Below are 25,194 nucleotides of genomic sequence, written 5' to 3'. Positions count from 1 at the left end.
TTTGTGTAGTTGTGTTGGGTATTTTTTGTGTAGTTGTGTTGGGTATTTTTATACATTGCACTGATTCAAATCCTTCGAATCCTAAAAAGATTCTTTCACTGATTCATTCGGTGTTGTGAGTTATGAATCACAAAATCATTCACTTAACCGATTATTAACGTCTTCTCTTTTACCTACTAAACAGGAGAAGGAAGTAATAGTCTACTATTTTAGGAATATTTATTTGGGCTACTATTGTCTTTTTTTGTGAAGATTTGAGATGGGCCTGTAATTTGCCAGATCACTAGGATCTAGTTGTGGTTTCTTAATAAGAGGCTTAATAAGGCAATATTATTGCCTTTAAAAAATAGCCATTTTTACTACAATACATTTTATGCCATAAAAAGAGAAAACATCAGTAGTCTATTGGCATTTTCATGCAAATTACAGTGACCATGGTAATTTCTTATGGGCTGTCATGATAAATACCTAAACACTCACAAATCACCCCCTACCCCATTACAATCATCTCTCTCTGAAAATGCAACTTCAAGGACATTCAACAAGTACAATTTAAAAGCTTTAAACAACTGACAGACCATCATTTGCCTGTTGCTTCACTGACATTAAAATATTGCTTCGTTTGATGTTGACAGACAAAAATATAGCCATGGTACTCTCTTTCAATTGTGAGATGCGCTTAGATGGCTGAGACGATATTGCTTTGTTCTCTCTGACCAGCCCACCCTTGCCTTTCATCTTGGTTGCCAGCTCACAAGACTGTATTCCCCCATCATTAGAGTACTGGTCATTGCTTGTAAGTGCCCAGGTGCAGTGGAGACAGACAAGTGCTATATCAAAAGAGTGTGTGGTATTTTATTCATAAACTTTGTCCTCATCAGAAGACAAGTGTTTTGGCAACTGCCGCCGTGAAACCGAAAAGACTGCAAAAGCCATGTCTTGCGTTTCTATTATTCCAAACACAGCAGCGCTAATCATGGGTTTGGGCTCTGAGTGCTACACTGTCTTTAAAGTCATCAAGAGATCTGAGAAGTGTGATCTGCATAATGTAATTCATCACAGGTGCTGGGTGATGAATATAGTGATCGCCCAAAAGCTCATTATGGAGTCTGTCTCTTTCCTCTTATTTTTCCTCTCTCTTTTCTCTTCATCCACTTGACCATTCTCTTTGTCTTTCTTTGTTGTCGATGTGTTAAAATCATTGCTCTCCAAACTGGCCTGCTGTAAATGAATGAGTCGTTGTTCAACATTATATATGCATAATGCACTTTAATGACACAAGACATGATTGGATAGGAGCTCCTTTATTTCAGGTTTGATATATAAGATTAAAATCTTACAGTTTAAACATAAAACTCAAGTTTTATGTGGTAAGTCTGTATAATTTAATTATAGGTGAAATCATGTTAAAAAAAATTATCAGTACAATTCAGCAATACTATATATCATAAAAAACAATAAAGGCTGACATGTTGTCCACAAAAATAATTATACAAGATTATGGAAAAAAAACTAGCATATTCAGTATATTACGGTTTAGATAAAGTTAGATATATTTGTCAAAATACAAAAAGAGAGAGGCAGACAGAAAACAGGAGGAGAGATATTTTGGTCAGTGCTGCAGTGACGTGTTCAGTGGCCAGTATCTAGTGCTTGAACCCTAGAGGCAAACAGCAGCACCTTCTTCTCAACCTCGGCATTGAGCTCTCGCTGGGAAGCCCTGGGATTCTTCTTCACATAGTCAGCTATGCTCTGGATACATTCCCTCTGTGGAAGTAGAGCATCACATGTCACAAACGTTTGTCTGGGTCTACAGTCAGTCTTTTCTGCAATACATTCTGTAACTTGAATTAAAATTGATGTTAGTGTTTAATGGATTAGATTGGTTTGATTGTGATGTAGCATTCAAAAGACAATATACAATTCAGTACAGTATAAAACAACACAATATACACTATTTACACTACAACTGTGAAGTACATAGGGATGAAATCATTAAAAAGTGAATGTTTAAATATACTGTACCCCAGACTTACTGTTCAAAAGTCTGGTAAGATATTTGAAAGAGGTTTTTTTTCCACTAATTTTAATTCGCACCAAGGCTGTATTTATTGGATCAAAAATATAGTAAAACAGTGATATTGTGAAATAATTATTTTTGTTAATATATTTTAAAATGTAATTTATTCCTGTGATGGCAAAGCTAAATTTAGCAGCCATTACTCCAATCTTCAGTGCCACATGATCCTTCAGAAATGATCCTAATATGTTGATTTGGTGCTTAAGAAACATTTCTTATTATTATGAAGTTTGTAAACATTTTAAATTTAGCAGCCATTACTCCAATCTTCAGTGCCACATGATCCTTCAGAAATGATCCTAATATGTTGATTTGGTGCTTAAGAAACATTTCTTATTATTATGAAGTTTGTAAAAAAAATTTTTTATCACATTTTAGTGTGATAATTTTTTCATGACCCTTTGATGAATAGATAGCTCAAAAGAACAGCACTAGAAACAAATCTAGGTAACAATGTAAAAGTTTTTACTGTCACTTTTGATCAATTTAATGCGTCCTTGCTGAATAAAAGTATAAATCTTTTTTGTTTTCTATAATAAAGAAATAAAAATACTTGTCCCAAAACTTCTGAACGGTACATATTTGTAAATTATTTCAGTTTTATACAACGAATTATCTCATAATTGACATTAATTCATTGCCCATTTCATTATTTCACAACTCAACCTTCTAAAACTACGTTTTCTGAAAAGTCCTTGAAATGACAAAAATGTAAATTTGTGAAAAATAAATTGTGAAATGTTCCATCAATAGACTAAGAAACAAATGGATCTATCCATATATAATGCATTTTTACTAATATATCAGGTTGTAACTCAGTCTTCATCTCGATACTTTTAATAATGTTTATTATGCATTTTAAAGATGACATTTTTCAACTCATACAATTTCTACAATTGTATTGTATGCATTATATATTGTTTGTATGCATTTATATTTGTATATACAGTCACATCTTGTTCTCATGGCAGAGATAACTCTGAGAATGAACTGAAATAGTTTTTAGAAATTTAGTTTTACAAATTTCCTTGGCCTCGTCTATATTAAATTGCCACTGTACTGTATAAACACCACAATACTTTTTGTAAAGTCAACAAAAAACAATACGTCTTATTCTTACCCTGTAAGCATCTATTCGGCTTTGCCCAGAGAGTCTGTCCAGAAGCTCACGGGCCACCTGCATCCCAGTGAGAGCAGTGAGCAGCTCCTTACACTGAACACTGTCCGTCTTCAGCCAGCCCAGAAGAGCCAGCTGCAACCGGACACAGAGACCATGCTGATTTGAACGCAACATATCAACCATAATAACCACAGAAAAACATTCAAACATGGTGGTATATTTCTGTTTTCGTAGTTATCAATTCATATTTGACAAAACAAATTAGAATACGTTTAACAATAATAATAAAAAAATAAGTAAACGGAGCTGAACTAGGATTTTAAGAATTGACACCAACCTGCTGAATCAACTGGGCATCTGTCATCCCGTTTGCCTCCGACATACTTTTATTTATTTTTTTATCTTTGGAGAACAAATTCAATGCGTATTCCTATTGTACGAGATTATTATTAATCAATAAACTATTAACTAAACAATGAAACGCTAATATTTCGTTGTTTGCTTTTGTGACACCACTGACATGATCTTCCTGTTTACATAGCTTGTTCTTCTTCCTCAAAGATGATTTTATTTCGCAATTGCGCCCACTTCTGGACGGGCAAGTCTTTACTTGAAGATTTTTTACCATGAATAAAATACTAATCCTCAGTTAACCTAAAACTGAATACAATTCCAACACATCAAAAACATAACTAAGTATAACTAATAACTAAACCTAAATAAAGATTCCTTCTGAATATGAGAGATGATGGGGGGATTTAAAACAAATCTGCATATGTATAAAACAATTGACCATGATATCATTAACCAAAATTCAACATCAAACTTCTAACATTTTACATTCTAGTCCTTATGTTTTTTGGTTTGGAAAAAAATATGAAGATGAGTACATCTGGGTGAAAATAACCATTTTGCTATTGGGTATAACTATAAATTCAGACTTGAAGTTTTATGACTTTTCTCATTTGTTTCTTTCTTTTTTACAATTTTTTCTAATATCTTTACAATACATGAATGTATTGTACAATCATTTAAGCACTAGGACAAGTCATCACAATATTTCTATTTCCTAGTTTTATCACAATGTGAACCCATAGACAGAATACAACTGGCAACATCAACTATTATTTTAACAGGACAGAGGCACTATAGCAGAAAAAAAAATAATAATAAGTATAATTGTGTTGAATCATTTCAGAAGTATACTGCCAATACTGCCAACAGATATCTTTAAAACACTTCATTATATTGACCCTAACAGTACATAATACATCTAGTACACACTTCAAAAAATGAGAATACTCATATAGCAGCAAAAAATAATGTGCATAAATAACATTTCAAACCTAAATGGGTTCATCTTATCTAGCTGCAACTCCCAAAAAACTTAATGTTGTAAGATTCCTGAGAAGAGAGAAAGTCTCATTGGTCTTTCCATTTAAATAACTGAAGCCATGGAGGTGATTTCCCAGAAAACAATATGTATTTGTGATTTCTGTAAAATATTTGAATACAGTATATTATTATATAGGTTGCTATGTACTGTCCTCTTTAGACTTGCTGAATGATCCCAGTTGTTTAGTGTTTACATCTTTAAGCAGTTCGAGTTGGCGTTGGCCTCGCCGATAAAGATATTCTATGTGCATGACGTCGGTCTTCTTGATGGCAGCATTGACACGGAATTCATCACGTATTCTCGGTATGAAGCCCGGCTTGTCCTGAGCTGCACGCAGAAACTGCCGATACAGGGATAAGACCTGTTTCTGGAGTTTGCTATGGCGCGCCATAATGTGCTGGATCATAAAATCACAGCAGTCTTGACGGGAATGACAGTGATTTCCTCAGCCTGCAAAGGAACATAATGTAATAAATGCATTGAATTATGTTTCATAACAACAGCAAATTAAATTAAGAGACTAAATGGAATATTTAAAAAAAAAAGATTTGTCACACCACATGAGGTGAACTGCAAGTTAATTTAAGAAGAATCTACAGGCAAAGTCGCTATTTTTTTTCAGCACTAGTCAACTAGTAGAAAGACAACATGCAAAATACAAACTTGAGTTTTTATATTATTACACTTTATCTATTTGCCTCTGTAGATTTCAGTTTCTTTCAAGGCAATTTTTCTCAAAATTCTTCTTTTTTCTCATGAAAAAGAGCCAGAAATCTCTTAACACAGAGATTCAAATCTCTTGCACTTACACAGACCAGACTTTACAGTTTTATTCCTATCAATATTCTGAAGGGTTCATATATCATTCAAATGATTTATGAGGCATTTTATTCATAAAACATGATTACATGCATTTTTATTAAAAAGTTTATATCAAATTTTATTTTTGGAGGTTGACAGTATTTTATGATTTATGGAGCAATAGAAAGAGTTATTCAAAATACCACCTACAAAAACCTTTAACTGTAATGTCAACAAAATGAGACAAGAATTTTGAACCTGGCTTTATTCAGTGTTTAGATTTCTGGTCTTGTATGCATATTAGTGCATATTTAATTAGATAATTCCTAATTTGCATAGTTAAACATAATTTTTCAGAAAATGTGTAATACAAAACAACTGGCTAAATGTACTTGATCAATAAACTGAGGAAGTATGATATATATTACTTAAAATTTAAGGTGACTAAAATGTCATCTAAAATATTTTTATCCATTCATAGAATTTTTTTAAATCTAACGTTAAATCCTAAATGGTCATGTTGTGGTCATTTTACAAAATACAAACATTTTCTATGTAGACTTGGAAAACGTGATATTTAAAATAGTTTTGGATTTACAGCATGCCACACTACTGGACACTGCCAAAACTTCTTGAAATTTCACGTCAAAGTAAAATTCACATGAACAAACTGAAAAATAATGACAGTAAAGCTCACCTTGTCAGTTAACGTTACAGCGCACGATGCATTGGTAATTGTTATAACACCCAGAGTCATCATAGCGGTTTATTATTTGTTGTAAGTTATAAAACGTCTTGCCAATGACAGCCCAGTCATATAAACTGTAACTGTATTTCCCGAATATGACCTGCGCCTGCGCTGTTTTCTAACTGGTGCTGACGTCATGAAACGCTGTAAGCGCCGGATACACTGCCACCTAGTGTCCAGGCTGTATAGCGACACACAAGACAAAGCCGACAAGATGCAATGTTCCTCCTTTATTTAGAATTCGACTATGATTCGACTACGATCCGTCCATATCATATCTGCAACTGAAAAATACTTATATTTTATATTCAGTATTACACTATAAAACAGACATATTAACATATTCAAGTCACTGATGCAAGAGTCAAGTCTTTCAAGGTCAAGTTTAAGTAAACTCTCAAGTCTACAGTATGTCCTTTTTTACGAGCCCCATGTTCAGTTTTAAATGCTTTTTTACATGCTGCAGGTTAGTTTGTTGTAGTACAATTTACATATTTTTAATTACAAATTAATTTCTGAGGGATTTTCTTGGACATTAACTAATACTTGGGTGGGAAGTCGTGGCCTAATGGTTAGAGAAGGTTGCGAGTTTGAGTCTCAGGTCCGGCAGGAATTATAAGTGGGGGGAGTGAATGTACAGCGCTCTCTCCCACCTTCAATACCACGACTGAGGTGCCCTTGAGCAAGGCACCGAACCCCCAACTGCTCCCCGGGCGCCGCAGCATAAATGGCTGCCCACTGCTCCGGGTGTGTGTTCACGGTGTGTGTGTGTGTTCACTATGTATGTGCACTTAGGATGGGATAAATGCAGAGTACTAATTCCTAGTATGGGTAACCATACTTGGCCACATGTCACGTCACGTCACATCACTTATCTTTAAATAAAGTATATTGGGTTTCACATGACAAAGGACATCTTTTATGCAATTTACTGTATTCACTACAAGAGATATGTTATTTTTCTGTAATGCCCACTGAGAAATTAGTATTCATTTTCATGGGTTTTTATCTAAAAATTGTTGCATTATTCTGAGAAAAAAAAAAGATCTAAAGAGTTTCTAATTCGGAAAAGTCTCTCAAAATGTCATTTGCTTACCAGTCTAGTCAAGTCTCAAGTCAGAATTTTTTGCCACTTAAGTACGAGTTTCAATCTCTGTTAGAAAATTATATTATCTAGACTAACATGTGATTGAACATTTAGCTACTAGAGATTACAGACTGCTTACTTGAGAAAATGATTGCAAGATTAAATATAGAAGTTTATCAGAACTGTTGTAGCATTACAGAGCTTGATTGTAGTGCATAGTTTAATAATCTCTTATATAGCATCAGGTTCACATCCATTCCTGAGCTTGAAGCATCTACTTTGCATTCTATAGATTTTATTGCAGTTATTGAATAGATGACTAAACATATGTAAACCTTTTTTGGCACAGATAATAATATTATTTTGTCTATACAGTGCATTACTAGATAGCAAAACTATCTGAAGGCACGATACCGATTGACTAACATGTCAGAAAATCCAACGGTAAGCATATGTCAGGATATAGGATGGCAGCCTGAGAGTATACAGTACGTTATGCATCTCTGAGAACAGTCACTGATATTAGATATCCTAAAGCAGTGCAGCTGAGGAATAGACCGATCCACGACGGATGTGGTTGGATGTAATATTATAGCATCCTAGAGCCGCAGATACTCAGCCAAGAAGACCACAAGGACTTTGGTGAGATTCTCCACAGTGTGACTGTCAACCTTGTCCGCTGTGTCCTCCAACGTGTGCAGGAAGGAAGGGAATGGCGTAGCGATTATGTGCAGCACTGGAACTCCTGCAGTCAATGAGAGAAAGAACGAATCAGAACAAGAATAAGAATTGCGATATGTGTGTGTGCATAGATATTTCTGCTTGTCAAAGTGATCTATGGTCTTACCTCTCTGAAGGAAAGGAGTATGATCATCTTCAACTGGCCCCATATTCACATCCTTCATGAAATAGGTCTGCTCTTTGGGATGGGAAGACAGGAGCCCCAAATTATGAAGTCTCTTCTCTTAGAAAACGCAGAAATATAATTAGAGGAATCAGAGGGTGGATATAAACTACCTATCATTGGGTCTATTGTTATAATTTTTATAACAATCAAGGATTATAATTCATAATCATCTTAAATCTTGTTAAATATTGCTAATTAATCACTGAACTTCATTGATATTGCTTTTCTTATCTTTTAATCGTTACAGGGTTTGAAATGAACTTTTTCACTCACAAGCCAATTTTGCAACTGAATGTTCCATTCAGAAATGCTTCTACTAGCCAAAATAAAAATATCAGAAATAAACCAGATTATCAAACTCACATCTTAGATTTAAATATATTATTATTAAATCTTATTCTGAATCATTATATGATTTTCAGTTTTAATACGGTCAATCATTGTTTGTGGATACCATAATATATATATATATATATATAAATAAATAAAAATATGTGATTTGACTTCTCTTATAAAACAGCATTTCATTGTCATTTCCAAATATAGCTCACTCCATAATTAATGTTTAATGGTAAACACAGGCTGTCAATTCTCAATCAGCAATCAAAGTCTCTCCTCCATTGACATCCATTAAAAAAGCCAACCCAAATAATATGATAATCATAATTTATTCATCATAATCTGACAAATTGGCTAGCGAGTTCATATGTGATTTTCAACCGCATTTGGCAGGTGTTCATTTCAAATGCTGCATATAATGTAGACATAGATAACTCAATAAATCGTACTTCCTTTTACAGTAAGTGGTTTATAGTTTGTCTACTCTAAATTAAGCCACTGCAGATCAAACATTAGTTTTAAGAGTCTTTATGGCCATTAATGATTAACCAGGATACCTTATATTAATAGAAAGTCAAATCAGTCTTACCAGCAGCGATAAGGCGGTCAAACCAGCGAGCTGTGTTCTCAAAGTGATTCACAAACATGGGATCAGGGGCACCAATAAGGTCCAAAAGAACAAGGAGATCCTGCAAATATCATATATTTATGATTCATAGATACTTAAAGGGATAGTTTAACCAAAATAAAACATCTGTCAGTAATTACTCACCCTTATGTTGTTCCAAACCTGTATGACTTTCTGTCTTTTGTAGAACATAACAGACATTTTGAAGAATGCTTTGGTCTATACAATGAAAGTCAATTTTGGACCCCATTGATTTTCACTGTATATGGACCTAGTGTGTGTTTCACAAACAGAAAGTCACAGGTTTAAATAGACATGAGGTTAGTAAATTATGACAGCATTTTAATTTTGGGGTAAACTATCCCTTTAAAAACAAATGCACACACACATACACAAGGATCCTGACTTACCACAGCATTCAGCAGTGTGGTTTGTTCAGAACCCGGCGGGTGAGGAATGCGCGACATGGAGTCTGCCAGGTGCCGTGAACCATATAGCGAGTCTGTCTGAGACCACTGCTCAAAAGCTTCTCCTCCATCAAAGAAGATCAACTGCAGGGTCACCCTGGACATCTTCAGAAAAAAAAAGAAGAAAAAAAAAAGAATCTGCTCTGTAAATGTGAATAGCCAATCAAATGTCCCAAAAATCAATCATGATTCCAATCCTGGAGTTGTTGCTGCGGAATTCTGTTTACTAAAAATTTAGATTCATTTAAAATAATGGCCATCTTCCTACCACCTGGCCTGCACAGGAAGATGCTTCATTCTGTGCAAAAAAAAATAAAAAATCAATTGCATGTCCCCAAGGATGAGAAAATCAAGAAATCTGGTATTCTACAGCTGCTACTGTATGTAGGTCGTGAGGATCTTTCCCTTCCAGTCATGCAGTGTTTTGTAGCTCTTGGCTCTATTACAAGTTAAACAACAGAACTGACTCTGACTTCTACAGCACTGTGGCTATTCACAAGTCTGAAAAAAGCTTAAATGACCTCCTCAGAGACATGAACCACTCTCTTCATTTCAGAACAGCGTGTATTTATGAGCTAGTGGTGCTATATGTCTCCAAATTTAGTTGGTAAATGAATGACCTCTGAAAACAGTGTTGAAATTGAGATGTAACACTTTGTCTTACCAGCTGCTTGTGCTTTTTGAGGTGTGGATCCAAAGCGGTGACCAGTTCCAGCATCATAGCACAAGGCACGGCTGAATCACTGGCACCCACAAACACCTTCTGTGGGTCACTAGGATCTGAAGGTATAAATTTGGAGTCATAGTGACAAGCCAGAAGCAGTCGGCGAGGAGCCATTGGGTCCAACACGGCCAGGACATTAGAGAAGCTAACAGGGCCACGAGGGGTTTCGGAGATGAAGGAGTCCACTTCTACAGACCAGCCCGCCGAAAGAGAATCCAGTTGAGAAAAGATGTGCTAGGATCACAGAATAAATGAGACATCAGATTATAGCATATTTAGTAAGATCTGAGATTTAACTGAACTAAAATCCAGGCTGATAGTTCTAAATCGATTGTGTCTCACTTTTCGAACAGCCCGACTCCCACGGCTTCCTGGCTGGCGTTCAGTGAGAATGGGACGCAGATGGGAATACCACAGTCTTTCCCATTTAACCTGCGAGACGAGCCACTTCACTTGGGCAACAGTGGGTTTACCTGGCTGGTGATTAAGCTATGAAAGGTTAAAGATGGTAAATGTGGAAGGTGAATGATAAGGGAAATAGTCATTAGTTGTATACTACAAGGGGTTAATGTAAAACTGCAACAAAATTACACTGGAAAAAGCTGGGTTTTGGATTGTGGTAACCAAATAAAGTTGATCAATATTCTTTAAAATAAAGGTCTCAAATAAGAGTTTAGAGATGCCATAGAAAAAACATTTTGTGTTCCTCGAAGAACCTACAGTGGTGGCCAAAATTATTAGAACACTAGTATTTTCACCAGCTAAAATTATTACAATTAATGGCAAAATGAATGTTTGGTAATGTAAACTGATATTTCCTACTGACACACTACAGCAAAAGATAGAAATAACTGATTTTAAACCATTTTTTAGCTGGAGAAAATACTAGTGTTCTAATCATTTTGGCCACCAATGTATAAATAAACAGTTCCTAAAAGAACCCTTTTTTTCTTCCCGTGATGAACATTTTATTAATCTAAACAATGCTTTTCCACTTTAAAGAACCTTATGTGGTTCCAAGGATGTTAAATGTTTTTCATGGAACCTAATGAAAATCCTTAGTTTTAAGAGTGTAAGTTAATTATTAGCTAGTATAACTGTGGACTAGCAAAAACTAGCTAGTTATACTGTTTTTTGGAACATGGTAGCTGGTCAAACACCAGCTAATGACCATCTTCCACCACATAATGCTTGAACCAGCTAAAGGCTGTTATGTTCCAAAAACACATCTACAAATGACTGAAAAGTACACAAGAAAATGAAAGACATTAAAACTGAATGTCTGTACACCTCTTACCTTGTCTTTGAATAGGTCAGGAGGTTTGGGAGGCAAATCATACTCTATGGTTTGGTGGTTAGATAGTGATACTGCCAGTGTTAATGCCATTGCCACCAGCACGCACAAGCACAGCAGCAGTAATCGCACGCGGCACATGAGTGCGTGGTCACAGCGCGCGAGGGAACAGTTCCACCTGACAGTCGCTGCTTTGTACCTTATGCTGTTCATCTTGTGTTTACGAGAGATGCCAAATTAAGATTACACCTGCATGGAATGGAAATACAATAAGCAGTTCACAAAAATCACAAATCGTACCACAAAGCTGACTTATTTAGACGAAACAAATTAAAGTACGATTCCCAATTGCTTAGATTCATTGTTATAATCAGGTGCATTTAGACTTAATTTTATGGTTTTGCCGTTTATGCATGCATGCAGTTATAATAACTGATAAACTAGAACACTTAAATATACAATAGAATAAGTCATACAATTATTATATTGATAAATAATTAATAGCACAGGCTTAATTCATGCAAACAGCAAAATTAAATGGCGAAGCACTTAACTTGTTAGTGCCCACAAAAGATGCAGAGCCTAAAAAGCTGGTTTTGCCTAACAGACACACTCACCAGCAGCAGTCCGGGACTGGCACAGGCACTGCTCTATCAAATAAATGAACAGAAATGACCAGCTCATAGTGCTGATCGACGAGAGGACTGCTGGGGAACATTCATCACAAACGCCGGTCTGTTTCTTCCTTGACGTGCCTCTTGACGATGCAGCCTGTAAATAATCGTATTCTCAGTTCTGCAGTCGATGTTATTGAGACTGAACATACAGCGATCTGCGCAGCTCACTCTGGCGGGTCCTCTCTGTACTCACTTACTTTCGGCAGTATTACAGGACAATAAATATGACATATATTTCATATTCACATGCATTTGAACATAACTATAGGGAAGCTATATATAGTCAGCATTCAATAATAAGTTTAAAATATTTAAATATCTAATTAAAACATTCTAAAATGGAGATTAAATGGAAATAATTTATTTTGGCAGACAACTATTTTTATTAACTTTCGCACAGATTTGCACGTTAGCTGATTTGTGTAATTTAGTGCACCCCTAGTGTCAGCAAAAGGAATGACAAAAAATGGATTTCAAACAGGTTTCCATAAAACTTTGGGTCGTTACGGTTTTTTAAAGACTTTATAGATTCTAAATAAGCTTTAAAGGCTGTTTGAAAATGAGCAAAATTGGGTTTTAAGTTACTCCATTTAGTTTGATGAATATACATTTTCCTAATAACAAAAACAGATCAATAATAAATATTTTCGTTTTAGAAAAGTCATATTAATTTGAATGAAAACAAATGATAAAAATGAATTTAAAATATGCTTGTGATGCCCTTTTTATTTTATTTTTTATTATTTTGTTCATTTTTTTAATTATTATTTTTTTTTTTTTTATTTTACTAAAATTGTCTCAATTTGTACTTACAAAATGTGTAAATATGAGAAATATGTGAAGAACTTGCAGATTGAATTTGGTAATTTTGAAAGTTCAATAAAGAACTTGATGGGGATCTTCCTTTCGGAGACAGCCACGCCTCCAAGTCACATCATTGGTTGGGAAATGTTGCTATGTCATGCTGGTCTTCTTGAAGTACAAACACAGTGCTACAGAGACATTGTTTTAAAAAATTTACGAAAATCTGCATACAAATGGATTGGTTGAAACTGAAGAAAGTGTTTTAATATTAAATAAAATATACATACGTTTTAAAGTTCAATAAAACGTTCATGGACAAACACCCCAGTAACCAACTGTCACGAGGTCTGTGTAAAGGATCCGCGTAAGCGCTGAAGCTGATTGGCTCTTTTCTTGTCCAATGTCATTCTAATAAGAAGTTCTATGTTGGAGGAGATTTAATTTACTTGAATAGCTGCAGCATTCCATAGAGAATAATTTCAGGTAAGGCAACTATACATACACAAGAAAATACGCATCTATTTAAAAAGAATAAAAACTTAAAATAGAAGCGAATTATCAGTTATCAAAGAAGTATGCGCACCTGTTTACACACCAGCATAAATTACGTCTCATTACAAAATATTACAAAATAATATGGCATTGAATAGTAGTGCGCGAAATCAACGCATTGGTACTCAGTCTGATGTGATAAAAATTAATTTTAAATGCTATTGTTTACAATGTATAATACGTGTGTGTTATATAATAATGTGTATGTGTGTGTGTGTGTTTATCTCTAGGTGTTAAAACATACGAACATAAAATAAATGTTTATTTGCTACATTGTATGAATAATGCATATAGTTAAAAATAATTTATTTAAAACAACATATTTTATGTGTCCACAGGACACCCTGATAAACATGCTGCAGTGCTTTGAGTTTCACCAGAGTCACATTCATAGTCTGAAGAGTCACCCTCACCGTCTATCCAAAAACAATGAGAGAAGTCAGCTGCTTTATTATTTATGCTCAATCCAAGTTTTTTATGCATATGTTTTGAAATATGGAAGGGGGCATGTGATATATACTAAAAACTATGGCCTGTGTGTGTGTGTCTGCAGAATCAGAGTCAGAAAGCGAAGACACTCCATTATCTTGCACACCACCACAATTCCTAAAAGCCAAGAACATGTACACCTACAGTCGCATAAACAAGTATACAGGTGAAGTTTTTGTATTTAAAGAATTGAAAGAAAAAAAATCGTACATTGTATAAAATTGTATTTATTTTCACTTACACTACTGTATGTATACATTTATAAACAGTACAATTAAGTGACAAAAAGAGGGACCCTCAAAGCAAAAACTCTGAGAGATTTATCATAAATGCTGTGGAGGAGCAAGAACACAAGCTTGTGTGTGACAGACAAAGCAATTTGTCAGAAGTCCAAACTGCCGAGGAGAAAGACCTGTGGCCTGTTGATGATAGCGAGCCATCACAAAGCTCTATAGACTCCAACTCCACAACTTCCTCTTTCAATACAGGTGAAAAGATCTTGTCTTTCTTTGGTGTTAGATATCAATTAAATCAACATTCTGAAACGTAAAGGATACCCGGGGTTATTTTTTGTAATCAGGGAGCACTGAGGCTGAATCTACCTGTAGTTTCTGTGAAGACCAGACAGGAAGTGAAGATGGAAGCCCAGGGAGAAATATGTTGGATACACCTCCATCCAGGTTTGTATATTGGATATTTAATTTATGTTTGTTAATAGAGAAATGACAGCTTGAGATGTATGCAAGCCTGTGTGCAAGCTTGTAACTCATTGTGATGTTTTACTATATCTTCAGATCAGGAATTCTTCTGAAAGATCCAATGCTTGGAGCTTTTCCGGCTGCATGGAAAAAGCGTTTTACTTTCAGCCCTACACTACCAAAAACACCAGTACTGCCTTTTCGTCCACCTCTTCGGGAAGCAGACAGCCTGACCCTCAACCCATCTCTGCTCATATCACCTTCTCAAGGCCTGAGCCGTTCTCTCCATCCAGAAGGACGAGAGGCGCTACAAAGTAAAGATAATCCATACGGGCCTACACATACTGTATATTATTCGATTCATTCTATACTAATATAGACTAGCAAGTATACAATCTCAGTATATCAGTATATACAATCTCAGTCTACAATATATACAATCTCAGTAAAAAGGTACAAAAGCTGTCACTGGGGTACTACCTTTTCAAAAAGTACATCTTTGTACCTTATTTACTCTTAAAATGTGCATAATAGTAGTTTAAAGGTACATATTTGTACATCAAGTGTACATATTTGTACCAAATTGGTACATATCAGTGCTTTTTGAAAGGGTACCGGCCCCACTGACAGCTTTTGTATCTTTTTTCTAAGCATGTATTTATTAAATAGATGCATTAGTTGTTTTATGAATAATGTATTGTTTAAAACTTTTAGGCAGTTAGGCAAAATCTGCTTGGAGCCAAATATGCACATTACTGACAGTGTGAAATTACAAACAAGACAGTGTTGCTGCAATGCTGACTGAACAATATTTTTTTACCCTAACAGCATTATTCGAGGACGTGTGGGTCACCCCAGAATCTACCGTCTTAAAAAGTCCCAGTTTGCGAGGCAGCTTTGCAGATGGATCAGTAGGCTAAATTTTGTGATCCTTTGTTACCTGCACATACAGGGAGGTCCAAAACTCAAAACTGAGATCACAATGAAAAACTTGGATTAACCCTCAGAGACCCAGCAAAACAGAACAGCAAAGTTTGTGTATAGTAATAAAATAATACTTTCACTAAATAACTGTTTCTACACAGTGTCTAGTGATGGAAAAAGGCTTGCATGCCCTGACACTTTGAATGTATATACATTTGAGATCATTTTTCTTGCATTTTTGTAGCAAAAATACAATGCTGGGCATGAGGAGTCAAACTTTTGTATACTGTTCTCACACAATGGAGCCCATTCAAAGAATGGTACAAAAATTATTTTAAAAATTTCATTTTTTTTTTTTTTTACTGTTTCATCATTATTGTCTCAGTGATATAACAGTACCAATAACAATACTCTAATTAAAACATTATATTTAAAATATGCTTTGATAAGAAAAAGATTAGTAAAATACTATATTTAAACCAGTAAAGATACAGTCAAGAAACGTTATTTGTCTATTTAAAATACAGTATTTAAATAGACAAATAATATTTCTTGACTGTATCTTTACTGGTTTAAATATAGTATTTTACAAATACATTTGTGCTACATTTTCACAATTGACAACTTTCACTTAATGTATTGAAAACCAGCATTTCAGTTCTGCATCGTATTCCAAATTATAATCCAATGAAAATTCTGCCTAAAAATAGTTTCATAAAGACATTTTTAAGAGTGAATAAATAATACATCATGAATATGCTTGGGTCTTTTAGGGTTAAGCTGTTTTACATTTCAAAAATGTCAAATCAGGAAACATTATTATGTAAAATTAATTGAAGATTCTGCTAATTTGTGACACTGATCAATCATGTGATTCCTTTGTACAGACTTTGTAACTAAAAATGTTATGCTGAAAATAGCAATGACAAAACTGGAATTGAAAAAATTAAATTGAAATTAAAAAATACATAGAAGCATGTTCACTAGTTGACTTTTGGACCCCTATTTTATATTAGATTAGTGAGATACTGTTTTACTTTGAGCTCTCTTATTTATGTTATCTTCTCTGTTCTTCAAATTTGCAGATTGTCATGAGTGCTGGAAGTAGCAGCAATCTGTCCTTCAAGAGTGAGGAAGAGAACAATAGCTCTGAAGATGAGACCCCAAAACAACTCGTTCCTCGGAAGAGAGCAAGAAAAGTCTGTTCACACAGGCACACTTCAAGAAGAGGACGTGTTACAACACAGCCAAACCCTAAGAAGAAATGTGTGAACGGCTTCATTATGTTCTGCCGAATTAACAGAAAAGTATATATCAGGTGTGTATGAGTACTTTTTTTCTTATTTCAATGATAAAACAACTATTAGACCCATTTAAATATATTTGAATATATAATGACAGACTTTTGATATTATGCTGGAACAGATCCTATCCTGGCATCCCGTCCACTACGGTCACCAAAGAGTTAGCCAATCTATGGCACATCTTGCCCAAGAAGGAGAGGCGTTTGTACTGGTAGGAATTCTCCAAACTTCATTCAGGCTTGTTTGTTGCATTGCAATTTCATATAAACCTCTCTCCGTTTTTAGCTTGAAAGCCTGGAGCTTCAGTTGCCAGCAGAACCGCAATGTACGTGCTCAAAAACACGAGGCAGAAATGAAGGCAGAACGCTTTGTGCCCAGTCCACTGCACATGTTACTGGCCTATAGAGACAAGTATGCAGCTGTCAAATGAAGGTCTTCACACCTCAATTACCTACTGCACTGAGAATACGCTTGAAAGAAAAACGAGCCAAATAGACTATTGATGTTTAAACAACTGCATTGTATAGTTCAATACAGTTTTATTAAGGTTAATCACCGTTGTGATTTAACACAATTGCATCTCAGGGATTTTTAAATAACTAATTTATTGTGTTTTAAGTATATTTTTTATTCTACTGTTTTTGTATCATCATAGAGCATATTTACATTTTCAGTGTTTTAATATATACTGTTTTCAGCATTTTTCATTGTGACTTTACATTGTTAGATAAAACATTCAGACTTTTATTACTTATTTATAACAAATGGCAATTGTTAGGTATCTATATTTATATATTTATTATAATGTTTATATTGCGCTGTTTTATAGTTGTTGTTCTTTTTTATAGCCTTAACCTAATTATTCAGTAAGAAGCCTTAGAGGAGCTCTAATATGTTTCCCAAGAGAGTTGCCAACCTCATGAAAGTTGTTCTGGTTTGTACTGTGCTGTTAATAAACCTTAAATTAGTTCATTTTGTTTGGGTTTTCAAGCTTGCATGAAACCTGCACCAGTAAAAAAGATCAAAAGAACTGGAACATTGTCATTTGTAAGTTGCTTTATATGTTTCTACATAACCTCTGCCCCTAAATGTTTGTTCATGAAATGAAATATTTTGGTTAATTTGAAAAAGCTTTCAGTCACCAATGGCTTCATGTAACACATCTATAAATGTTTACATCCATTCTGCAGATTTTTACCTCCCAAATCAGGGCAAAAAAAGTGTGCCGATATCCAGACTTGTAGACTTTGCTTGCTACCCTGCATTACTCCATCTCTCCAGGTGCCGTGTTTAAAATGTTGCTGATTTTGTGTAGTTGTGCACATGCACAAAGGGACTCTTCTCTCAGATGCTGGTTGCTAATGCGAAGCTTCAACACCTCTGCCAGAAGAGCCACCTTGTCTCTCTTCTCCTGAACAGAAGGACAGAGGAACACATGGTGCTTGTGAGCGTGCTTGTCCTCTATAAGAGCATGTAGTACACTCATTTATTAACTGCTAAATGAGCCTCACCTTCAGCAGATCACTACTCAGTCGCCTAAGCATCCCTTCCAGGTGAGAGAGTTGGTCAGGAAAGTCAATGAATAAGTCACTGCTAAAAATAACCATGCAAGGCATTTAACATTCATGTACACTCTTAAAAATAAAGGTTCCAAAAGGGGGGTTTGCCAAAACAGTGATGCCAAAGAAGAACCATTTTAGTTTCACAAAGATCCTTTCAGCGAACAGTTCTTTTGAGAACCATTTTTTTGGTGTCAAGAACATTGTTTTTAATAATCTAAAGGACCTTTTTTCCATTAAAATAGCATCTGTGGAAAAATTCCATGGATGTGAAAAGTTCTTTATGGAACTATAGATGCCAATAAAGAACCTTTATTTTTAACAGTGTAGGTTTTTAACTGTATTACTCAAAGAATGAACATAGCAGCAGTTTCACAATTAAGATGCTCAGTCCAAAACAGCATTAAATTAATAAAAGTATGGCCCGCTTACTCTATATCTTCTCCACTGCAGTAGGCACTGGATTGGTGGATCTTGTAGGTTCCATTGGATGGTGTGTCTGGCCTGCTTGATACAGGACTCATTTCTGACAAAAGGGCTGCCATCCTTTGTGCTGGAAATATATTGTAACCATGGAGTTATCCATTTAAATAATACTTCCACCAATAAGTCACTGAATTAAACTAATTGTAAAGCCAGCTATTTAATGTATCACTATGTATGCAGTTACAAGTGACTGTATGAGTCATTAAATCATTCATTCATTCATTCAAAAAAAAAGAAAAAAAAGAATAGTTTTTTTTTTAGGAAATCTTTGAACCACTGTTCAAAAATTCTGACTCATTCAGGAATGAAACACCACAGCTGTGTGCTGCTTGGAGGCACATTATTCTGGTTTGTTTGGAACTATTTTGACTGAGTTAAAAAAAGAGAAAACATCTGGCAATACGGTATCTAAAAATGTACGTCATTCAGTATTAAATTTATTGTTTTCTGAACTGTTGCATTTAAGTAATATCACAATTTAATATAAGTATCATATACATCCACAAAAAATGACCATTGCACTGAGTATGTTGCAAAAATGGCTCATTACAGTGACGTTAGCTCTAAAAAAAAAAGCTACAGTATATTGCAGATGCCACTTATACATCTGTAATTGTGGCTTTTGTCAAAAAACATTGGGACCACAGTATGTGAACAATCTTAAATCAACGTATTTGTCCTTTGATACTTACTCTCATATTCTTGGGCTGCTTGAACTAAACTATTCCAGTCAAGATCACAGGCCGCCCTTGGCAGGGGCATGAGTTCACAGTCAAGATCACAGGCCGCGCTTGGCAGGGGCATGAGTTCAGGATCAGGATGTTGGTCTCTGTCCCATAGGTCAAATTCAGCCTGCTCAGGCAATGCTCCGCATTCTAGGAAAAGACGACCAGTGAGCGCCAATGTGTACTAGAAACATCCCAAATCTCTTCAAGTCAAGGTAATACCAGTTGAAGTGCAATTGATAAAACCATTAGAATACATGTGAACTACAACAGAACATTAAGTATAATAATGAAGTTATGCCTCATAGAAAGAAGAACTCTTGCCTGTTTGACGTGTTTGCAGGTGGAGATGGATGGGTGTGAGTGGGGGAGACTCTGGGTATGATCGATAAGCTTGACTGAATAACAACGAACTTGCGCATGAACTTGACATTTGCAAACTGCTGCAAAGCTCCGCCTCTTTTTGTTGAAGTGATGACTAGAAAAAGACAGTAAACACATTGCAACATGGCAACACTGCTCACATACCAATACACAGCGAAACAATACCTGCTTTTTCAAATTATTGTCCTAAGTTGTCAGGTTGTTTAGGGTCATACGGCTGAATGTGAGCCGAATAAATCACATACTGAATCACCCTGAGCCCTGTCCTCTGTGTCATCCATCACAATGAGTTTTTTCAAGTCCTCCACCACTGTGCTCTTGCGAACGGCCCGCGGGGAACATGCTGCTCGCAGTGATGCAATCACCCGAGGCTGACCAAACACATTCTTTGAGTTCACATCCACCTGACTGAAAAATAGATGTTAAACCACTGCAAAACAAACTAATAACAAAATTAGTTTCGGATGATTACTTTTATTGGTTTTTAACACGCTACAAAAATGCAGCTCAAGTTAAAAGTAGTTTTAACTTTTTAAAAAGTTAGTCTCTTGGCCTTGAATTTAGTTATGTTTTGGTTTTCCTTCCATGAGCAGAATGATACATAGTGTTGCTATAAACAAAATGAATATTAATCTGAACACCAAATGCCGCGATTGACCAATCAGAATCAAGTATTCCAATGAGATGTGTAGAAACCTAATTGTAAAGAGTTACTGATTTGTGCTTGTGGTAGCAGCAATTTTAAAGGGATAGTTCACCCAAAAAAAATTTATTCTGTCATTAATTACTCACCTTCATCTCATTCCAAAACCGTAAGGCCTTCGTTCATCTTTGGAACACAAATTAAGATATTTTTGATGAAATCCGAGTGCTTTCTGACCGTTAAAATAGTCCATGTGACATTTTTCAACCGATACATAGTGTTGCTATAAACAAAATGAATATTAATCTGAACACCAAATGCCGCGATTGACCAATCAGAATCAAGTATTCCAATGAGATGTGTAGAAACCTAATTGTAAAGAGTTACTGATTTGTGCTTGTGGTAGCAGCAATTTTAAAGGGATAGTTCACCAAAAAAAAATTTATTCTGTCATTAATTACTCACCTTCATCTCATTCCAAAACCGTAAGGCCTTCGTTCATCTTTGGAACACAAATTAAGATATTTTTGATGAAATCCGAGTGCTTTCTGACCGTTAAAATAGTCCATGTGACATCAGTTTTTCAACCGTAATGTTAGGAAGCTATGAGAATACTTGTTTTTGTGCGCAAAGAAAAAATCATAAAATTAAGGTTGAACCACTGATGTTACATGGATTATTTTACCAATGCTTTTACTACCTTCCTGGGCCTTGAACATGTCAGTTGCATTGCTGTTTATGGAGGGTCAGAAAGCTATAAGAAATATCTTAATTTGTGTTCTGAAGATGAACGATGGTCTTTGGGACAACATGAGGGTGAGTAATTAATGACAGAATTTTCATTTTTGGGTGAACTATCCCTTTAAATGCATTTTACTACTATTACTATATGCAACACTACTACACAATACTATTAGCTAGTATTATAAAAATAATACATAAAAAATAATAAGAACACCCTTTAAAGATCTGTTTACCTTTTTATATGATTGTGCTCAGTGTTTCTGACATCACTGGTTTCTCCATGTTGTGAGTACTGTGTCTTCTTTTGTTTTGGGCTGCAGTCATGTTTAGCTGGGCTGGCTTGAAGTTGACATGACCGGTCAGGGTCACCCTCAGATGGTTTAATATCAGTGTCAACACTCCAGGTAAATCTCTCATGACTTGCCTTTTCCAATTTTGGACAAAGCGTTGCAGGCTGGTCTGCTCTAGACTGGCGTTCAGGGAACAGATGTAGTGTGTTAATAGAAAGATGATCCTTAGTAGAAATTTCCTCAGTGAACAAATTCTGGCTCTGACTCCAGATAGGTTGGTCATTTCTAAGAGGTTTCCTATTGGGCTCCTGCAGACTGAACAAACTGCAGTCCTGTTTCTTGATGAGACGGTCCTCTCTTGGCTGGAGTTGGCTGAAGTGCTCTATGTCGGGTTGATTTGAGGTCGGTGAAGTTTGAGAAACCACAAGACAAAGCGTTGCAGGCTGGTCTGCTCTAGACTGGCGTTCAGGGAACAGATGTAGTGTGTTAATAGAAAGATGATCCTTAGTAGAAATTTCCTCAGTGAACAAATTCTGGCTCTGACTCCAGATAGGTTGGTCATTTCTAAGAGGTTTCCTATTGGGCTCCTGCAGACTGAACAAACTGCAGTCCTGGTTCTTGATGAGATGGTCCTCTCTTGGCTGGAGTTGGCTGAAGTGCTCTTTGTCGGGTTGATTTGAGGTCGGTGACGTTTGAGAAACCACAACTCTCATCAAAGGAGGCTTTTCCACCACAAAAGTTTGAACTTTTTGTGGTTTGGAACACAAAGGGCTGGCAGAAATAAAACACAAAGACCATAGACACACACATATTGTAGACACATAAAAACAAAGAATAAGGTAAGCAGTCCATATGTTGCAAAAGGACATACACTGTAAGCATAAAGACAAACCCATTTTAAAATCATAAAAGTAATTTCATTCCATTTTGAATGTCCTTTTTCTCTTTGTGATACAGCAAATCAGACTCAGAACTCCAGTGATAAATAAAATGATTAAATTTAGGGTCAGAGAACTCTAATGCGATGTGGTGGGAATGTCCCACTTTTTACTGACTGTCCCACCCCTCCCCGTGGGATCTCATGGGTGGGAGACGAAGGAGGGGCACAATAATATTACAAGTCCTGAACCCTGGCTGAAAAGTAATCGTGGACCATCATGGAAATTCAACATAAATTGCACATACTGTTCATTATGGCATGATTTATGCATCTCACCTGGTTTCGAGAACAGCAGTTTTGGAGCACGCACGAGGCAACGTGAGAGCAAAGAACTCCTTCAAGTTGTTTGTAGAAGAAGATCCTTTTAAAGACGTTTTTGTGGACTGTGCAGCTTCACAGTGTTTTGATCGCGGGATTTTTGGACTGTAGAAGCCTGGCTGTGTCAGCGGGTGCAGCCTACGACTGTTCCTGGGGGACTCAGCAATGTTCTTGGCATCTCTACCATTCAAGCAGAAGTCATTAGCATAGGGTGAAAAAGCACTTGATTCTCTATTTGGCTGGAGAAAATGCGCCTACGAAACAAAAAGAATGATAAATTGTCATGATTAAATGCCCTGAATTAACTGATTGTTACTTATCTTTCAAATGCAGTTTCCTTTAATTGTCAAGAGCCAAAAGCAATGGTAAGCAGTAACGAAGTAATTTCACTTCATGTACATTTTTCAAGTAGGCTATCTTTACCACATTTTCATTTTTAGGAAAATTTAACTACATTTCTATGCACATATGACTTTTAATACACAGCATTTCAGAAAAACATACCCTTTCTTGTTTATTTTGAAATTCAAGTCCTAAACTCTGTCCTGTGGCCAATTCTAATTATTTAATTGATCATGTCAATGACAGTGCTGATTGCCTAGAAAATGGTGAAACAAATGGTGAATATTAACCACTGCTTAACTTTAGCATTGTGTAGCACTGGTAGCAAATCCTGGTAGATACCATTAGTGATTGCTGCAACAATATCAGTCCTTGATTTTTCCAAACTCCGAACTGAATCAATAAAGTATGATTGATTTGACTAATGAAATTGGCTATGGTACGGGTTTGTGCTTAACTGGGGGGAGGGGTGGTCAAACCTTTGGGCAAGAGTTCATAAATGACTTATTCTTGGAGAAGTTTATTTTCAGTGAATCAATTGTACCAATTCACAAATTGCATTGCATTATTCATTTGTGAATTTGACTGATCCAATAGTAGCACTTAATAAAGCTCTTAACCTACAGAAGAGTACAGTAGACGTTAGACTCTTATCTTTTTTAATAGATATTATGAGAAAGGGATGGAGTATACAAAACGAAAAAAATAAATAAATACAATCTCACTCTTGGCAAGCTGTTGTAAGACAGTCTCCACTGGTCCTGCAAACCCTCCCTCTGGCCCCTCTGGCCAAGCAATGAGCGTGTGGCTGTTACCATATGCCATTCTCCTTCTGAAATGTATGATGAAATTGCAGAGGCAAATTTCACTAGGTGAAACGAACTACAAACTGAATGCTATCACAAAAACATATGTCAACAAAAGCATGCAAAACCTGCTATCAGACCTGTCTTGTCTTTAGTTCTGGAGGGGTTTAATCTTGTGAACTCCACTTGCTCACTTGAAGGCCAGTCTAAGTTGTCTTGCACGGGTGAACTACAGTGTGAACGATCATAGAAACAAAAAAAGATGGTCATTTTCACCAGGTCAAAGTGTAATGGTTATCAAATATTGTAAAAGAATACATCTCACCTCACAGGGCTAGTATGCCTGACGTGTAGAGCTGGTGTCTGTGGAGGAGTTGTAGCATAATCCAAGTCCCAGAACAATGCAGCCATCTTTCCTGGATTCCAAGTTTTTCCTGAATATCCTTATACACGAAACCAAGATTCATGAAACCAATATGCAGCAGCCAAGATGATAACATGAAAATTTTCCTTCCTGGTGTGTTTAAGTCATCTGAAATGTGTTTGTGGATTTGGAGGACCAAATGATGGTACAGACTGCTCCAATTCAACCGAGCTTGCGGAGAAAGCAGGGGAAGAGCTGAGTGGGCTCTTCAGCAGCTGAATGGAACAGAGGATGGGATTGTGCTGTCTGGTCTGTTGGCTGTTGTTAGTATTGTGCTTGTTTGCTCCAGGCAACATGATGCTGTTATGTGCACTGCAATAAACTGAACATAAAAGATTAACATTCTGTATGTGGCTTACAGAATATTAGCTAAAAATCCTACTGAAAACATGTATCTATAAATATGAATCTATAAAAATCTATAAAAATAATGGCACGTATGGTCACCCTAAACATACAAATACTAACAAATTCTGAAATCCAGCTACTCCAAA

The 25,194-nt window shown here is 35.9% G+C and overlaps 3 protein-coding genes across 4 annotated transcripts; 1 reads left to right on the top strand and 2 right to left on the bottom strand.

Annotated features, from left to right (window-relative positions):
- Positions 1 to 7,491: 7,491 nt before the first annotated feature.
- Positions 7,492 to 12,372, bottom strand: qpctlb (glutaminyl-peptide cyclotransferase-like b). 2 transcript variants are annotated; one of them, XM_016510165.1, is made up of 8 exons: positions 12,209 to 12,372; positions 11,595 to 11,840; positions 10,640 to 10,786; positions 10,238 to 10,531; positions 9,517 to 9,678; positions 9,068 to 9,167; positions 8,080 to 8,196; positions 7,492 to 7,977 (listed from the first exon to the last, which is right to left on the bottom strand). In XM_016510165.1, exons 2-8 carry the CDS (start codon positions 11,802 to 11,804, stop codon positions 7,832 to 7,834), a joined length of 1,176 nt encoding a protein of 391 aa, XP_016365651.1. In that variant the 5' UTR covers positions 11,805 to 11,840; positions 12,209 to 12,372; the 3' UTR covers positions 7,492 to 7,831. The 2 variants fall into 2 exon arrangements, with proteins under 2 accessions (XP_016365651.1, XP_016365652.1); XM_016510166.1 differs by having other exon boundaries at positions 9,499 to 9,657.
- A 1,131-nt stretch (positions 12,373 to 13,503) lies between these two features.
- LOC107706453 (uncharacterized) lies at positions 13,504 to 17,620 on the top strand. Its single transcript, XM_016510164.1, has 10 exons — positions 13,504 to 13,555; positions 13,963 to 14,062; positions 14,178 to 14,279; positions 14,383 to 14,601; positions 14,694 to 14,793; positions 14,908 to 15,125; positions 15,640 to 15,722; positions 16,821 to 17,053; positions 17,161 to 17,250; positions 17,325 to 17,620. The coding sequence occupies exons 2-10, from the start codon at positions 13,978 to 13,980 to the stop codon at positions 17,467 to 17,469; spliced, it is 1,275 nt and encodes a 424-aa protein (XP_016365650.1). The 5' UTR covers positions 13,504 to 13,555; positions 13,963 to 13,977; the 3' UTR covers positions 17,470 to 17,620.
- Positions 17,621 to 17,861: 241 nt separating this feature from the next.
- LOC107706452 (signal-induced proliferation-associated 1-like protein 3) lies at positions 17,862 to 19,847 on the bottom strand. The gene is made up of 4 exons (XM_016510163.1): positions 19,777 to 19,847; positions 19,031 to 19,151; positions 18,551 to 18,632; positions 17,862 to 18,450 (listed from the first exon to the last, which is right to left on the bottom strand). The coding sequence occupies exons 1-4, from the start codon at positions 19,844 to 19,846 to the stop codon at positions 18,304 to 18,306; spliced, it is 420 nt and encodes a 139-aa protein (XP_016365649.1). The 5' UTR covers position 19,847; the 3' UTR covers positions 17,862 to 18,303.
- Between the last annotated feature and the right edge of the window lie 5,347 nt (positions 19,848 to 25,194).

Source organism: Sinocyclocheilus rhinocerous, unplaced genomic scaffold, assembly GCF_001515625.1.
Source record: "Sinocyclocheilus rhinocerous isolate Xijiao unplaced genomic scaffold, SAMN03320098_v1.1 scaffold1405, whole genome shotgun sequence".
Classification (NCBI taxonomy): domain Eukaryota; kingdom Metazoa; phylum Chordata; class Actinopteri; order Cypriniformes; family Cyprinidae; genus Sinocyclocheilus; species Sinocyclocheilus rhinocerous.
Note: the sequence above shows the minus strand (reverse complement) of the source record. Positions and strands in the feature narration are given on the sequence as shown.

Bases quoted from the DNA above. Each gene is read 5' to 3' on its own strand.
- LOC107706452 (XM_016510163.1), bottom strand. From the start codon at position 19,846: ATGCCCCTGCCAAGGGCGGCCTGTGATCTTGACTGGAATAGTTTAGTT. The intron at 19,152-19,776 runs GTAAGTATCAAA...ATATATTTCCAG, and splicing joins AGCAGCCCAAGAATATGAGA to CACAAAGGATGGCAGCCCTT. The intron at 18,451-18,550 runs GTGAGGCTCATT...CCTTCTGTTCAG, and splicing joins TGAGTAGTGATCTGCTGAAG to GAGAAGAGAGACAAGGTGGC.
- qpctlb (XM_016510165.1), bottom strand. From the start codon at position 11,804: ATGAACAGCATAAGGTACAAAGCAGCGACTGTCAGGTGGAACTGTTCC. The intron at 10,532-10,639 runs GTGAGACACAAT...CTGTGATCCTAG, and splicing joins GGAGTCGGGCTGTTCGAAAA to CACATCTTTTCTCAACTGGA. The intron at 7,978-8,079 runs GTAAGACCATAG...CATTGACTGCAG, and splicing joins TACTCCTTTCCTTCAGAGAG to GAGTTCCAGTGCTGCACATA.
- LOC107706453 (XM_016510164.1), top strand. From the start codon at position 13,978: ATGCTGCAGTGCTTTGAGTTTCACCAGAGTCACATTCATAGTCTGAAG. The intron at 14,602-14,693 runs GTGAAAAGATCT...TTTTGTAATCAG, and splicing joins AACTTCCTCTTTCAATACAG to GGAGCACTGAGGCTGAATCT. The intron at 15,723-16,820 runs GTAGGCTAAATT...TCAAATTTGCAG, and splicing joins GCAGCTTTGCAGATGGATCA to ATTGTCATGAGTGCTGGAAG.